The sequence below is a fragment of the Phyllostomus hastatus genome, unplaced genomic scaffold, assembly GCF_019186645.2.
Source record: "Phyllostomus hastatus isolate PE091 unplaced genomic scaffold, TTU_PhHast_1.1 phas_contig_150, whole genome shotgun sequence".
Classification (NCBI taxonomy): Eukaryota; Metazoa; Chordata; class Mammalia; order Chiroptera; family Phyllostomidae; genus Phyllostomus; species Phyllostomus hastatus.
The window spans coordinates 28,491,377-28,507,920 of NW_025333611.1; the positions used below are offsets into that span (position 1 = coordinate 28,491,377).

General features: G+C 55.5%; 3 protein-coding genes across 3 annotated transcripts; all 3 read left to right on the top strand.

Moving 5' to 3' along the window:
- Positions 1-1,546: 1,546 nt before the first annotated feature.
- Positions 1,547-7,055, top strand: SPATA24 (spermatogenesis associated 24). Its single transcript, XM_045830212.1, has 6 exons — positions 1,547-1,707; positions 2,878-2,943; positions 3,173-3,303; positions 3,387-3,457; positions 6,713-6,815; positions 6,920-7,055. The coding sequence occupies exons 1-6, from the start codon at positions 1,591-1,593 to the stop codon at positions 7,047-7,049; spliced, it is 618 nt and encodes a 205-aa protein (XP_045686168.1). The 5' UTR covers positions 1,547-1,590; the 3' UTR covers positions 7,050-7,055.
- A 1,625-nt stretch (positions 7,056-8,680) lies between these two features.
- Positions 8,681-13,283, top strand: PROB1 (proline rich basic protein 1). Its single transcript, XM_045830210.1, has one exon. The coding sequence runs from the start codon at positions 8,724-8,726 to the stop codon at positions 11,793-11,795; it is 3,072 nt and encodes a 1,023-aa protein (XP_045686166.1). The 5' UTR covers positions 8,681-8,723; the 3' UTR covers positions 11,796-13,283.
- Positions 13,284-13,789: 506 nt separating this feature from the next.
- MZB1 (marginal zone B and B1 cell specific protein) lies at positions 13,790-15,973 on the top strand. Its single transcript, XM_045830213.1, has 4 exons — positions 13,790-14,120; positions 14,943-15,061; positions 15,401-15,511; positions 15,607-15,973. Exons 1-4 carry the CDS (start codon positions 13,917-13,919, stop codon positions 15,761-15,763), a joined length of 591 nt encoding a protein of 196 aa, XP_045686169.1. The 5' UTR covers positions 13,790-13,916; the 3' UTR covers positions 15,764-15,973.
- The last annotated feature ends 571 nt before the right edge of the window (positions 15,974-16,544 follow it).

Sequence of the window (16,544 nt, forward strand, 5' to 3'; positions counted from 1 at the left end):
CAGTACTGGACAGTGCAGACGAGCATTTCCATCACAGAAGTCCTAGTGAACAGTATACTCTGGGGCCCTTTTAGACTGGCTGCCGGAAATAGCCTTGCTCTCAAGGACACGAGAACAGACACAAGCAACAAGGGAAGATAAAACAAGGGCTATCACTGACAGCCCCACAGGAATGACCATGTTTGTCAGGTCACAAAATCCAGCCAAAAAAACAGACCCCTCGGGAGCCCTGGGGAGCATCCTGAGTGGCTTACCTAAACTCTCAGCTTCCCTCCTGGACAATGATAATATTTTTTGCTAACTCCTTAATATAGTCATTTCCTGCTTCCATATCTTCAGTATCTATTATGTTCAACAAAAATGCAGCAAAACATCATGGTTAAGAACGTGAACTCCAGTGTGGGCTCAGTTGGTTGGGCAAAAGGTCGTTGGGTCTGTTCCCAGTGAGGGCACATGGCTAGGTTGCCTGTCCGTCCCTGGTCAGGACATGTACAAGATGCAGCCAATGGTGTTTCTCTCTCACACTGATGTTTCTCTCCCTCTCTTTCTCCCTCCCTTCCCCTCTCTCTAAAAATAAATTAATTTTTTTTAAGAATATGGAATCTGGAATCAAACTGCCCACCTGAAAACTGTTCCAAAGTTTAGTAGCTTGGGTGACTTTGGGCGAGTTATTCACTCTAGAGAACCCGCATTTCCTCATCTGTAAAATGTGGACATTAGAATCTACTTCCCAAGGTTATTATGAAGAGCAAGTGAAATAATACTAATGTGTCATAATTGTGCCATGAAATAGTGAATACTCGATCAATATTAGCTCTGATATTCCCTAAGCTTGATCTTAACTGGGTTTCAAAACAAAGGGAGATAGGGATTTGGTGAAGATGTGTGATCACTTTACCCTTCCCTACCCGTTTTAGAAGTCTCCTTCATGCTCCACTTCAATTCCCATCTCTTCGGACTCTTCTTCAGTGCCCTCCGCAGCACTGATACGGTCGCATTTGGCTCCATTTGGCTGCAAAGAGCCTGGTACCAGATTACCAGGACTCATCTTGGATGAGACCACTCTCCTTTTCTATTCTTCAGCCTCGCCTTCATTTCTTAAGTTAGGGCCTCCTAAGTACTGCATATGTTGTAGGAGGAAGAGAGAACACAGGAGGCTGGAGTCTCATACTCTGTGGTATATTTAGAGATTAGGGTGGGAGAGAGGCGTGTGAAGCTAAAGATACAGGTGCTGCTTTAAATGGCTCTTGCTTCACGGTCTTGCAGTTTCTGGGAGGAGGCTGAGGGCGGATGTGTTGCCTGTTCACTGGCTCATGAAGGAAATGTCAATATTAGCCCGTCCCCGCCTGCTCCTCAGGACTGCGTGAGAAACACAAGATAATACAGATGGGCAAATTCTCTATAAACTTCAATTCCTAAGGGTTTTAAATTCCCCGGGCGACTCCTTTAAGAGGCCGTCCTATCCCGGCTAACAGCTAAAGTCCCCGCCCCCGGTTGCCAGGGTGCTCTGTGGCGTCTCATCTTCATTGGTGGGCGATGTGGTGAGCGACTCAGCGGCAGCCATTTCCAACGGGCTGGCGGGGGCAAAAGATGGCGACGCCCGCCGGGTGGTCGCAGGGGGGGTCAGGGTCGGTGTGTCTCGCCTTCGATCAACTGCGGGACGTGATTGAATCTCAGGAGGAACTGATCCATCAGCTGAGGAACGTGGTACGCAGCCAAAAGAGCTGAGGGAGAGGCCGCCTAAATGGTGGGGTAGGGGCCAGACCCTGTACGGAAGCAAGGGGCGTGCCGAGAGCCCATTACCAATAGCGTCACCAGGAGGCGGGGCCTAGATGTGTTACGGCTTGTGGGGGTGGAGCCAAAGGGGAAGAATTTCATGAATATTTTACAAGGGAATTTTAATTTAAATCAAGTTGTTCTCTACTCTCTTTGCCTGTTTGTGCAGGGCCCGGTAGATATGTCTCTATTCATTGAGCCTCATTTTCCCCATATCTAGTTGGGGATGACTTCACTGACTTCCCAAGACCCTCTGGTTCAGGCATCCTTCCAAATAGGGACATCATCTCCCCAGTGTCTAATGAAGTGTCTGCCACGCTGAGTGCAGTAAGCACAGATTTGAACCTTGCACACGATAATTTAAGGGCTTTGGTTTCTGACCCCTTTATGTCCCTTTGCTTTTGCTTTCTCAGTCAAACCCCAATTCATGGGAGCAAAGCTTGGAGCCCTAGATTATCTGGACAGGCATGCTAAAATCCTGGCCAGGTAGAGTTCATGGTTATTTTGTTTTTGTTTTCTATCTTGATAAAAAGGTGGGAGATAACTTTATCTCAGAAATAAGATGATTTACCTTTCTTTCTCATTCTAATGGCTGTATATGCAGCCCTAAGCATTGAATTACCTTCAGTTACCTGAAGGTACCCAACTCTTCCTCTTCGTTTCTTTAAGAGGCATGCTCCATCCCTGGCCTTTTTCTCACAGTTTTCTCTTTTAGAACACTTTTCTCTTCCACCCCTCTTCTGGCCCACCCCTACATAGCAGGCAGATCTCAGGTCTGATTTGATGTCCCTTTCTCCTGAAGCAGTTCTGACCCTTCCTTAGGGTCAGGACCCTCCTCTGAACACCACTTTGTGCTTCTCCATCGTAGTACACACCATGTTACAAGTTCTGGCTGTGGGCTATCTCCTCTATAAGACTGGTTGCTCCTTGAGGGCAGGACCTAGAGCTGAGCCTCAGTGAATCTTGTGGAACCGAATTCTCCCTTCCCAGGGCCCCAACCTCATCCTGGATGCCATGGGCATCATCCCATTATCCATCCTTGCTCCTGGTCCCTGAGGACACCCCAGCCCCAGGCCCTTCCTGAGCCAGTGTCTATTGCAGATGGTTCTCCAGGATGAAAATTTTGTCAGTAAAGAAGAGTTCCAGGCACTGGAAAAGAAGCTGGTGGTGAGTAATGGCCTCTGCAGGCTCCTAATCTTACCCCATGTCCCAGGATCTCTGTGGTTGAGCAGAGTCATTGAGTATTGGCTTCTGAGAGCCTCCAGCCTCAGTAATGAGGACAGAATCTTTCCGTGCCCTGGCTTCTGTGTGGCCCTTTGAGTAAGGGGGCTGGTTGAGGGAGCCTAGGAGATCCAACGTGGTTGGGGTAATGAGGTTACTGGTGTTGCCCCTGCAGGACGAGAAAGCTGCTCATGCCAAGACCAAGGTCCTCCTGACTAAGGAAGAGGAGAAGTTGCAGTTTGCCCTCGGAGAGGTAGAAGTGCTGTCTAAACAGCTGGAGAAAGAGAAGCTGGCCTTTGAAAAGGCGTAAGTGGGCTTTGGTAGGAGGGAAGGTTAGGGGTCCCATCTGCCTGTCAGTCTTCCCACCCTTTCTTATGTTTTCCACCCAGGCTCTCCACTGTCAAGAGCAGAGCCCTGCAGGAGTCCAGTAAGAAGGACCAGCTCATCACCAAGTGCAATGGTAGGCGGGAGGCCCGTGCTCCTTCCCACGCTTATATACACGGGCTCATCCCTAACTGCTCCATGCCCATGTCCAGGGCAGGGTTTCATCCCAACTTCTGTTCCCGGATGAGGATACAGGCAGGCCCAGGTGGGCCACAGCTTCGCAAAGGCCTTCAGGGACCAGGCAGGCCACGGAAATGAGGAAAGCAGTTGGTGTACAATATTCTTCATGGCCATAAAGGAACGGGCTTGCTCCCATTTTTCTTGAAACATACAACCTTTCTTAGTCCACCTTTTGTTTTCCCTCTTTTGATGGATATTAGAACTAGTATACTTTGTTCATAACTCTGTTAAAAGAGAAACAACAGAGCAAGCACAGTACTACTTGGGAGCTGATCCCTAGTTTCCGGGTGGGGATTAGTAGGGCAGAGTGGGGACTGTGGTGATGCGGAGAGACGGGCCCTCGCGAGGGCTTAGCTACTCTGCTGTGGAAATAGGGGTCCAGTACTGTCAGAGCTGTAAAGATTTTATTTTTTATTTATTTATTTTTTTGAGGGGAAGGGAAGGAGAACAAGGGAAAGAATCATCAATATGTGGTTGCCTCTCACACGCCCCCTACTGGGGACCTGGCCCGCAACCCAGGTATGTGCCCTGACTGGGAATTGAACCGGGGACCATTTGGTTGACAGGCTGGCACTCAATTCACTAAGGCACAACAGCCAGGGCCTGTCAGAGCTTTAAAAAAGAAACCGGTTTTAATGGAAGGTTTTCTGACTTTTTAGTGGTGGCAACTGATTTAGAAATTTTATTTTATTTTTAAGAATGAAGGCAGAGTTTTATTTATTTATTTTTAGAGAGGGGGAGGGAGGGAGAATGAGAGAGAGAGAAACATCAATGTGTGGATGTCTTTCACGTGTCACCCTGGCCTGCAACCCAGGCCTGTGCCCTGACTGGGAATTGAACCTGTGACCCTTTGCTCACAGTCCAGCACTCAGTCCACTCAGTCATATCAGCCAGGGTGATTTAGAAATTTTAAAAATATTGTATGGGCCAAATAAAGTATGCCTGTGGGCCATTAGTTTTCAGCTCTGCTCCATGCAGATGCATGTAGCCACTTAGCTCAGCTGGTGCCGTGAGTTGCGGGGCACTTTCAATCAGCTGCCCATTTTCATTTTCCCAGGATGCTAAACTCCCATATTTTTTTTTATACATATTTTAAGAAGTAGGTATGAATTCCATATACAACATCTGCTTCATTCACTGCAGCAGATTTTGAATAGGCCAGAGCCCAGAGCTCAAGCCCCAAAGAGGTTCAAAAAGTCTCTCTTGATGGGCCCTACCTGGAGCTTTGGGTGCCCTCTACCTTCCAATCCAGACTTCTCTCTCCCTTGGTGAGTATTCTCACTGGTAAGTTGCCAGCAGGCTGCCATCTTGATCTGGCCAGGTGACCTGACAGGCCTCATGGTTATTTGATCAAGGGCTCCCATTAGGGCCTCCTGGGGCCCAATAGGCAGTCACTGCCTTCATACCCAGGACACTGGTCCCTAGTCCTTTCCCTTTCTCTGGACATCCCCCACCCTCACTTCCCTGGCAGTGCTAGGAAAAGCCATCCTTCCTTTAGGGCATTTCCTAGAGATTAGCCAAGGCCCAGGGCTGGAAGGTGTGTGTGAGTCACAGGGATGGAGCCTGGCTACCTCCTTCCAGAATGTCCCGAATCCCTCCAGTGGGGCAGGAGCCCTCACCTGAGCAGATCTGGTGACCCGAACTGCCGCCCCCTGGCCTCCTCCTGGTCTGCGCCTCCCCACTGCCTCTTCCTTTGTGTAGTTTCAGTTTGGTTTTACGTGCACAGTTCCTGAATCTTTTCAAAGGGCTTTTCTAACCATTCCCTCACTGGGTGCCCTTTATTTTATATTTATCTCATTTACTTTAAAAGATTCACACAAATTTCTGATGCTTTTTGTCAAGAGAACTTCACAAGCAGTGAGTCTGGATTAGCTGCATGACCAGGGGAAGGAGTGCTGATTGTCCGGGGCCCGAGACCCCATGAGCTCATGTCTTCCTTCCCCTCCTTCACCTGTGCCTCCTCTTTTCTATGCTGTGCCTTAACTTGTTACCAGGCCGTCTCTTCTGAAACCTTGAATGCTTCAGCGTTTCTGTATTTTCAGAGCTTCTGTTTTAGTTACTCTGTGTCTAACATTTAAAGGCAGTGGGATTTTCTTCCTGTGAGGATCAGAATTTTCCAGGGCTTCCTGAGAGACAGTTATGTAAATGAAGCACCCCGCAGGTCCCTACAGCCTCACTGGATTCTGACCCAAGTCACAAAAATCATCCTGGCATCTAATGAGCCTTAACTAGCCGGTGAGCTTTGCAACCATTAATTTCCCTGGGTCCTCCCCACCCTGCAGGGGCTGTCTCTGCCCACATCTATAGAAATGAATGACACTGGTCTGAAAAGGAGGCAACTTGCCCAAAATGGTAATACTGTTCCACCAACATTCATTGAAATGTCACCTTGTTCTGTCCTCTGATCGGTTCCTGAATCTTAACACTCCTTTAAGGAGCTGTTGCCTCAATGGCAGGGACCCTGCCAAGGGCTGGACACACCTGGCTGGCCCTCAGGAGGTCTAATTGGATTGAGATGACCGAACTAGGTGATGTTTCTAAGTCCAAAACCTCCAGGGGACATCCTGTTTGTTCATTCCATAAATGTATCGTGCACCTATTATGTGCCAGATACTATTTTAGGCCTTAGGGTTAAAACCATGAATAAAACAAAAATCCTTGTCCTTGCATCCTCAGGGAGAAGGTAAATGAGCAAAATACATGGTATGTTATATATACATGTTACAAAGGAAAGTGAAGCAGGAGAAAGAGACAGGAAGTATTGGAAAGGGTTATAATTTTAGACTAGGGAGAGTCTCACTAAAGAGGCGACGTGTGCAAAGATCTGCGGGAGATGAGGCCAGGAGCCATTCATTCTTCTGCCTTTGGGCAGGGCTGCCACCTCTCTCCAAGGGCCTTTGCCTGCCCTCCTGTGAGTCACCTGGTCCAGAATAGAGTTGTGAAGTCACTGACACATTTATCAGACTTTGTGTCCCTACCACCTCATCAAGACTCCATAATAAACTCATTCTTACTAAAGTATTAGCAGCTACTCATAGAGAACCTCTGGGTGGCAGGAGCCAAGCTCTGAAAAGACCCACGATGGAATATCTTGTCTCAGGAAGGGGCCCGTGGGATGGAACCACCTCCTCCCTGCCTCTCTCCCCCACAGAAATTGAGTCTCACATTATAAAGCAAGAAGATATACTTAATGGCAAAGAGAATGAGATTAAGGAATTGCAGCAAGTTATCAGCCATCAGAAACAGATCTTCAGGTGAGGGGTCATGGACAGGCTGGGGGTTGTTAATGGATATGAGAGCCAGACTTCTGGCCCCTACTGGGGCTGTCCCCAGCCCACGCCCAGCTGGCTCCTTGCAGGAATCACATGTCTGACTTCCGGATCCAGAGGCAGCAGGAGAACTACATGGCCCAGGTGCTAGACCAGAAGCATAAGAAAGCCTTGGGGACACGTCAGGCATGGAGCCACCAGCACCCCAGGGGAAAATAAAAATGGTTGTCTGCTTTCTGTTTGTAACCTGAGCTCTGCCTTCTGTGCTGTGGGGATCCCCATCCTGGTCCTTCCTACCCCTGTGGGTACCCCCTGAAGACTTACCAGTGGCCTGGCCCCCAGGAAAGGGACAGGTTAAGAGAAGACACTCCTTCCTGCCTGCCTGCCTCCTGGGCCTTGGTGATGTGAGAATTAAGTTATCAGGGACTGAGTGGGGAACAGGCCTTGGAGCACCACCTGCCAGGGGTCCATGGGATTATGGGGTTGCAGCCTAGGGGAGGACTGCTTTGTTGTCTAGTGGGCACTGTCCTTTCTTAGTCGGTATTTAATCCCTACCTATATAAACAGCCCTGTGTGTGAGGGGGAGAGAAGAGAGAGGGAGAGAGAAAGCCCTGACCAGAGACCTCGAAGACAGTGGGTTCCTGGACCACAGTTTGGGAAATCACCACAAAACAAAAATGTTATATTGTGAATTACATGTGCACCTTCTTAACTCTTCCCCCAAACAGAAACTCATCAGTGTTCACAAATGGGAGGAGGGAAAGGGAGAATGCCATGTCTCTTTTTAAGGTGGGGAAACAGTCTGTGAGGGGCCGTGGCAGGCTTCATCCTCTCAGAAGTCATCACTTGACAGCTCGGTGATCACAGGGACTCATCCTGGCAGGGGACCCACTAGGGAGACTGAGTCAGATTCCTCAAGTCTAGCTTTTCCTGGGTCAGTGTGAAAGTAAGTGCAGAGGAGGGAGCAGTGCTGCAGGGCCCACTGAGACTGAATCATGCAGGACCTAGAAGTCAGAAGTATTAGGGCAAATAGTGCCCGTTGTCATTGCCCCAGAACACTTACAAATGGTGGCTCCTTACCCACCAGTGCCTGTCCCCAGAGCTAGTGCTGAAGTGGTGGGGGCTGAATGAGGGCCTTGTGAGTACCTGGGGGAGCACAGAGCGATGCCTGCCTCAGTGGGACTTTCCATGGCAACCCAAAGTGTTCCTAAGAGAGTCCACATCAGCATCCCGGACTTGCTCTGGTTGCCCAAGCAGCCTATACAAGACCTGTCCACTGCAATTCCTTCCAGTAAGTTCCCACTAAAGGCAGTGGGCCTAGCCAGGGACAGCAGCTTCCTGGGTCCCAAGCACAACTTTTGGAGTGGGGGTGGGGGGAAGGGGAGTCCTCCACGCAATTGGAGTTGACTGGTCAAGGAAAGTGGGTGCACTCTTAGGAGCTCCAACTGGGATGGGATGACAGAGTCAGGGAGCAGGGGTGCCCTGCTGTGATGGGAAGCCACTGAGGGTTGAGGGGAAGACAAAATTGCTGGCAAGACCTGAGTTGCCCGGCCTGAAAGTCTGTGCCCCTGGCTCACACACGGATCCACATGCACTGTGCTTGACCTCAGACGGGCCTCCCCATCAACCTCGGTTTCCTCCCCTCACCTTCCTGTCCGCCAAAACCTGGAGTGCTACCCCGGCGGTCCAAGCCGCGCCGGAGAAGGGGCTTGGGAGGGTAAGGCCCAGGGTCCAGGTCTCCTGCTGGCGACACCGCTGGGTCGCGAGCGGCCGCGGCCACTTTAAGGAGCAGTGACCCCATGGCATCCGCGGGCGGGGCGGGGACAGTGCGGGCGTCCGCAGCAGCAGCAGAGGCGAGTGCGAGGGAGGTAGTGAGCGGTGTCCGGCCCCACCATGCTGATCGCGCTCGCCCCGCCAGCCCTGCCCGGGCTCACAGGTCAACTACCCTCGGCCCCCGCGCAGCGCCAGGACTCCTCCGGTTCGTCAGGCTCCTACCACACGGCTCCGGGTTCTCCAGAGCCCCCGGACATTGGGCCGGACGCACAGGGCCGGGCGAATTGGCCCCGGGTGGCCCCTGCGCTGGGGGCGGTGGCGCAGCCTCGCCTGTCCGTCAGCGCCCAGAATAGCCTCCAGCAGCTCCCGCCCGGCTCGGGTTTCCCGCGAGGCCCGGGCTCAGGCCCGCGGCCGCCCCAGCCCCAGCTGCGCATGCTGCCGTCGGGGGAAATGGAAGTCATCTTCGGCGCGGGGGCCCTGTTCAGCCCCTCCGACTCCGCGGATGGTGAGGTGCAACAGATCACAGCGCGGGCTTTCCGAAGCCTCTCTCCACCAGGGCCCAGGTCTCCCTCCCCCGCCGCACCACAGCCCCAGTCCCCCGACGGTGGCTCCCGCTGGGCTACCTACCTGGAGCTGCGGCCCCGTGGGCCGGGTCCCGCCACCCCTGCGCAGTTCGAATGTGTGGAGGTGGCGCTGGAGGAGCGTGCGGCGCCCGCCAGGCCCCGGACGGTGCCCAAGCGTCAGATCGAGTTGCGCCCCCGGCCTCGGAGTCCCCCGCGGGAGGCCTGCGCGCCGCGCCCCCGACTGTTCCTGCGTACCGGCTCCCTGGACGAGTCCCTGGGCCGCCTGCAGGCCGCCGCGGGCATCGTGCAGGCGGCGCTGGCCAGAAAACTGAACCCCGTGGCTCCTGCCCCGAGCAGCGCCACCTTCGGGCCCACGGATCAACCAGAGCCCGAGACTCGAAAAACGGACAGCAGTACCCGAATGGTCCAGGAGGATGGCAGGTCTCGGCCACCCCGACTGCAATATAATTCAGCCCCTGCCAGGGCCCCACGGCCGTGGCCCAGCCTCCGTGAACGCGCGATTCGGCGCGACAAGCCCGCTCCCGGGACCGAGCCACTGGGTCCGGTTAGTTCCAGCATCTTCCTGCAGTCAGTGGAGAAGACCCAGGAGACGCAGAACCAGGAACCCAAGACTAGGTTCCCAGGAGAGACTCCGGATCGAACCATTCTGAGGCCACAGAGTCCGCCTTTCGAATCCAGGGACCCCCGGGAAGTTCCAAGTAAGGCTGTGAGGCCGAGGAGCCCGTCCTCGCTGGGGCAGGCTCCAAATGGAGCCGTGCGGGGTTCTCACTGCCTGGCCCCGCAGAACCTGCCCCCGTGGGATCGGGCTATTCGGAAGGTGAGTAGCCCGTCCTTCCCCGAGGCATACTCCGCGTGGGAAAATCAGGATCCCACCGTCGAGGAAACTGTCAGCAGAAAAAGCTCTTCCCCTCTGACCCTTTCTCCGTGGAATCCGGGTGTTGCCAGGGCAAGAAGCCCGTCCCCGGAGGCCCCTTCGCGGTGGGAGGTTCCACATCCCGAAATCGGAGCTACAGTAGAGAGGAGCAGGAGCCCATCCCCGCCGGCCTTGATCTCAGGGGAGGCTCCAGCTGGTCCTGTTGGGACGTGGAGCCCTTCGCCCCAAGAGACGTGGGATCCCACAGTGCAGAGTTCATCGGTAGTCTCTATGCGGGAAGCCGTGAACGGCGTGGTCCAGGGGAAGCTGGCGCCGCCTACGCCATCCTCACCCAGGACTCCAGAGCTAACGGAGGCTGGGAGTCCTTCCACGCGGGAGATGCTGGGTCTTGCCTCCCGACGCGGTCAGCGGTCGCCAGAGGTGGCTGCACCCGACCCGCCCTTCAGTCGCCTCGTGGCCACCGTGGATTCGGATGCGCGCCCAGAAGCCTTGGGCCCTGGAGAAGCGGCTCCGGAACGCCCGCGTGTGGCTATTCCACGGCCCCGCGACGTGCGCAAAATGGTGAAAACCACATACGCGCCGAGCTTCCCGGCGGGAATCCCAGGCTCAGGGCTGCCTGCGCCTCCTGCGGATTCCCGCCGGGAAGAGGGTGGTGCATCCAAGACGCAAGAGCTCCAGGTGCCGGGGACCCCCGCCCCGGCTCACTACACCTCTGTTTATCTCAAGGACTTTCTACCTGTGGTATCGCACCCCTACGAGTCCCCAGAACCATCCCCCAACACAGCCCCCCGGGACGCTTCTCAGCCCAACGGGGTCCTGCGGCGAAGGGCAGAGAACAGCACGGCGAAACCCTTCGCGCGCACTGAGATCCGCCTGCCTGGTGCCCTGGCATTGGGCCGCCGGCCAGAGGAAACCAGGGGAGTCCTGGTGCGCTGTTCTGGAGGGGGAAACCCGGTTACCGAGGCCCAGCGCCTTGTTCCGGATGGTGAGGGTCCGACCAGCCCCCTAGGTGGAGCTCGCACCTTACCCCAACAGCCGTCCATAGGGCCAGCAGGGGTCCAACCGTCTGGACCACCCCGCCCCAGCTCCCCTCAGGTGCACCCTAGCTCGAGTCCGGGGAGAGCACCCAAATTGGAGACTCCCCCTTTGGCCCCCGAGCCTGCGACTACGACCCAGGTGCCTGTCCTGCGGGAGCCCCAGGCATTGGCTGGCATAAAGGCTCCGCCCCAGCCCCGTGCAGCCTCTGCTCCTCCGATGGACCGGTCCCCTGACGGCCCCTCCCCGGGGTCACGCAGGCCACCTGGGGCCGCGCGCACGGGGAAGGTCCTGGTGGACCCTGAGAGTGGCCGCTACTACTTCGTGGAGGCGCCGCGGCAGCCTCGGCTGCGGCTGCTCTTTGACCCTGAGAGCGGGCAGTACGTGGAGGTGCTTCTGCCGCCCTCGCCCCCGGGGCTACCCCGACGCATCTACACCCCGCTGGCCCTAAACCCCAGCCTCTACCCGCCCGCCTATGGGCCTATCCCTGGCCTCTCATTGCCGCCATCCCCGGGCCCGCCACCCTTCAGCGGCACCCAGCTACCCTGGGCTTCGGAGGCGGGGTCCCTGGACGGGATGTACTACCTGCCCGTGAGTGGGACCCCCAGCCCTGCACCCCCTCTGTTCCTCTGTGCTCCTTCTACCAGCTTGGGTCCGGGTCCTGCCCAGGCCAGTAAGGGCTCCTTGTTCCCTGTGTGAGGCCCCCAGGACCTGATCCGCATGGTGTTGAGGCCTATTGATGGCCTTGAAAGGTTCAGGCATCCAGTCACCTGCCCGTCTTCTGTCACCTTTTTTGTCCATCTCATCTAGTCCTCAGACCGGAAGTTACCTTCAGAGAATGTAACTGAGCCCCGGGAGCTGATGGAGCTGGAGTTCAGGAAGTGACTGCCTTCCTTCCACAACAGCGTTGTGTACCCCTTTCCCAAGCATTCCCAGAGTGTGGTGTGTGTGTGTGCGCGTGGGAAAGAGAGAAGTCTTGGGACCTGTCCCCAGGAGCCAGGCTGAGGGGGTGTTGGTGTTCGCTAGGAACAGCAGGAATTGGGAGCAGCAGGGGACAGGGCTGCCCGCAGAGGTAGTAGTTGTCTGTTCCTCCCTGAAGGTGGGCCCAGCTGAAGTGGAGCAGGCTAGTGAGCAACAGTGGGATGGAGGGAGAAAGACTCTGGCCATCAATCTGTTATGCTTTGGAAGAAAATCTAAGCCTTGGCCTGGGAAGCTGTGAGGGGAAGTGGCCAGTGCAGCCAGGTCAGGCTGTGTCCGAGAAAGGGAGCTGTGGGGACAGCAGGTGGAGGTGGAGCAGGGAAGTAGTACAGGAGGTGCTATGGGGTACTTGGAGGCAAGTGAGAAAGTGGCTATAGTCCTTAGCTGGGGGCCCCACCCTGTATTCCCCCATCAACCCCGGCTTCTGACTTGGCTTCTCTAAGCCTTCAGAGCTGAGCTGGCTCATCCTGGGGCCAGGGATGGGGGCTTCAGCCATTCCCACCCTGAGTAGGGAGCAGATGAAGTGAGTCATCAGGAAGGACTTACAAGCAGGAAAATGGTTGAACAGTTCTTCCAGAGGAGCCTCCTGACCCCTCTGGGTGGAGCAGAGAGTGGGATAGGGCAGACAGTAGAAGGGACGCTTCTGTGTGGGGGTGGCCAGAGAGAACTTAGAGCCCTCAGCTGGTTTCACTCCCCCAGCACAGATGTGACAACCACGCTGAGAGGCGCTGGCTCTGCATGCTGCTCACAGCATAGTAAGGGACGGGCCCAGAGCATGCGTTCCAGCTGCCCTGAGGTTCCAGCAGCCGCTGAGGAGGGCAGAGGAAGATGCATGGAGTTAAGTGGAAGGTGCTCTGTGCGGGGGTCTGTGTGAGTTCTGAGCTTGAAGTGCCCGGACCTTGCTGCACAGGTATGTGACGTGATGAGTTTGGGGAAGAAGAGTGCCTGTTAGAAGCAGTATTCAGGGCGGAGATGGATGCCTTCATTAAGTTTCATGCCCTTGGGAGACCAGGGGCCCTCGGAGTCCCTGCCCCTGCCTTGAACTGGAAGCTGACTGTGAGAACTATGAGCCAGAAAAAGCTGGACATCTTTTCATGGCCAGAGATGCTGTTTCCATAACATGGAGGGCCTTGGGCTTGTCACCTCATCCTGGTGAGCAATAAATCTCTGACCCAACGGGCTCTGATGGCTGGAACAACTGGTGTAAGGTGTCTGATTTCCTGCTGTGGCCCTTTAACACCCCCCCACCCATGCCCTTTCATGCCTGGGCATGACACTAGGGCTTAGGGAAGGAGATCGTGTATGTCTTTCATATATTGTGGTATCCCTGCCTCAGTGAGTTTGCCTCCCAGGGAGGGACCCCTAGGCTGGCAACCATGCCTGTGGCATTGTTCCTCCTGACGGCTCAGTAGCCAGTAGGCTTTGGGGTCAACAGGGTCTGGGCTCCAATTTCAGCACGGCCCCTCTAGATGCATGGCCTTGGATTTGTCACTTCTCTCCGAGCCTTCATGTGTCTGTGGTAGAATAAAGATTACAGTAGCCAACCACCCCCCTCCTGGGAAGTGCTCAGCACAGAGCCTGCCACACAGCCAGATCCCAGGACTTGGGAAGTGTCAGCCCCATGTATCTTGCCCAGGCCCAGCCACTCTCCTTGCCTCATTGTCCCCTACCCAAGAAATGGAGCTCAGTTGGCTGGTGCCGGTGTCCCACCAGAGGAGGTGCACCTCTGGGCGAAAGGGAGAAAATGGGAGGGTTGAGGTGTCGGTTCCCCATTGGTCTGGGCCAGGTGCTCTGGGGAGGCCCCCACCGCACACTCGTACATCTGCATCCTGACCACAGCCCATGCTCACCGAGCTGGCTCCACGAACCATGAGGCTGTCACTGCCACTGCTACTGCTGCTGCTGGGGGCCTGGGCTATCCCAGGGGGCCTCGGGGACAGTGCTCCACTCACGGCCACTGCCCCACAGCTGGATGATGAGGAGAAGTTCTCAGCTCACATGCCTGCGCACTTTCGCTGTGATGCCTGCAGGGCGGTGGCCTACCAGGTGAGTCCCTTGCTGGAGCGGTTCCCCTGTCCAGGCCTCCTTAAGCCAGACCCCTCCATCTACCTCAGATGCCACCACTTGCCTTTGATGCCCAAACCCCACTTCCAGCCATCCAACTGGGCTCAGCCTTCCATGATATTGCCATCTTTGCCTCATCTGAACCTCCGTGCCTCAGTTTACACATTTGTCTGTCCAAAGGAGACTGGAAATCTGGGATACCCCGCAGTATCTCGAGGTCCCAGGGAGTCACCACCTTGTGGTCTCAGGCTCTTCCAGTTCCAGGCCCATGTTCCGGTCTGGACTCCTTCCTAAAATAAGACCGAGGAGTGCTGGTGTATGTGTGCATGTATTCTGAGTGCATAGATATACGAGTGTGAGTGTGTGTATGTCTGTGTTCACACACAAGCCTGTCAAGCCTACCTGAGTACCTCTGTGGGGTGTGGGGGTGGGGAAGGGACCTATACGTACACGTGTCACTGAAGAATGGGCTGGGGTTTTTGTTTTTTTTTCTTTCCTTGTGGTTTAAAATAGCATGGGCTGATGGGCAGGTGCGCTCTGGGGGAGGGACCCTGTGCCCTGGTCTAAACTTCCACCCCAGTGTTTTCCACCCACCCACCCCATCCCAGGAAAGTGGATCCTGCCTCAGCTGGTCCAGTCCCAGCTTTCAGGACCTGGGGGAGGACCCTGAGGCCTGCCTCACAGGTGCTTCCTGCTCCGAAGTCTCCCTTGCCACCTCATTCTCCCCCAGAGATCCAGGCTCCTGTTTTCTCCCCCACACTGAGCGGTCCCTAAGCCCTGACTCTCAGCTCCTCCTTGTTCCAGATGGGGCAACATCTGGCAAAGGCAGAGGCCAAGCTTCACACCCACAGGGGGCATCAGGAGCTGAGCGAGTCGGTTTACACAGATGTCCTGGACAAGAGCTGCTCCCAGGCCTGGCAGGAGTGAGTTGAAAGTTTGGTCCCTTCTTTCCTCCAGGAGCAGGACTTGGTGGGTGGAGGTCCCCACTCTCCCTCTCACACACACTCCACTAGGGCTCTGGTCAAGGTAGAGGGTCAGTTGGGACCAAGTCTGAGTCCTGGAGCTGGGAGCAAGTCGAAGGGTAGGTGCCCAAGCAACAAGGTCATGGGGCCAGGAGCTTCCGCTCTCTGGTCCTCAGTTTTCCATCAGGGAGGTTCAGAATCTGGGCACTGAACTCAGCAAAGGTCCAGTGTGCCAGCTTCATGTACAGACAGGTCCCCCACTGACCAGGCCCTCACTAATGCTGTGTCTCTCTCCTCCAGCTACGGGGTTCGAGAAGTGAACCAGGTGAAACGTCTCACGGGCCCAGGACTTAGCAATGGGCCAGAGCCACACATCAGTGTGATGATCACAGGGGGCCCCTGGCCCATCAGGTATGATGGGAGCAGGGAGGCAGGATGGAACCCTGGGAACCTTAGTCTGCCCCTATGGGCTGGCAGAGTCTGACGCTCCCGTTGGAATCCCCTAGGCTCTCTGTGACATGTCTGCACTACCTGGGGGAGTTTGGAGAAGACCAGATCTATGAAGCCCACCAACAAGGCCAAGAGGCTCTGAAGGCATTGCTGTGTGGAGGCCCCAGGGGGGCCTGCTCAGAGGAGGTGCCAGTCACAAGGGCAGAGCTCTAGTCCAACTCCTCCTTCCCGTTGGGGTCAGCCCCTGAGGACAGCGGGGCTTCTTCTGGATCTGCTCTGACTCCTTTCTACAGGCTGCTTGAGGGCAGGGAGGCCTTGCTCTTCTGGGCTGCCACTCTCCCTCCTCCTCCGGCTTTGGGGCGCTGGGGTCTGGGAGGGGTCAGGCCTTCCCCTGTGGACTCAAATAAAACTCAGGGACCTCGATTCTTTCTCTCTGCAAAATGTGCTTGAGGGGCTGGGAGGACAGAGGTTGGTGTTTCTGCTGATGTCCCCCTAGAGGGCCAAACACAGTTCCCATCGTCTTCCAGAGGCGAGCGAGGTCTGTTGTGTTTGGGAATGTCAGTGAGCAAAGGCATATGGATCCGGTTATGCAAACGGTGAAACCCCAGCTCCACCATAAGAAGAAGAAAAACTGTGGAAAACTCCATAAGCAGGGCACCTTGTAGACACACCTACTGCAACCACTGGGTGCTATTGGGGCCCCACCCGGAACGGCAGTCTCACTGGGTCTACGCCCAGCTGCTGCTCACTCTCTGACCCCAGCTGGCATGGCTGAGCCCTGGGTGCCTGCCTGAAAGAAGGTGGGGCAGGGTTACTGGAATGGGCTGGATTCAGCATCTCAGCTCGAAGTCCTGCTCTCCCCAGAAATTGTTTGGCCCTGGGGCTCTTCCCTTAGCAAACAGAGTCAAGGGTCCTGCCTGGGGCCTACCTGGGTCTGGGAACCTGGGGTCAGGTGATGTTACAACTTGCAGTTTCCTCAGTGGGTATCTCTCTG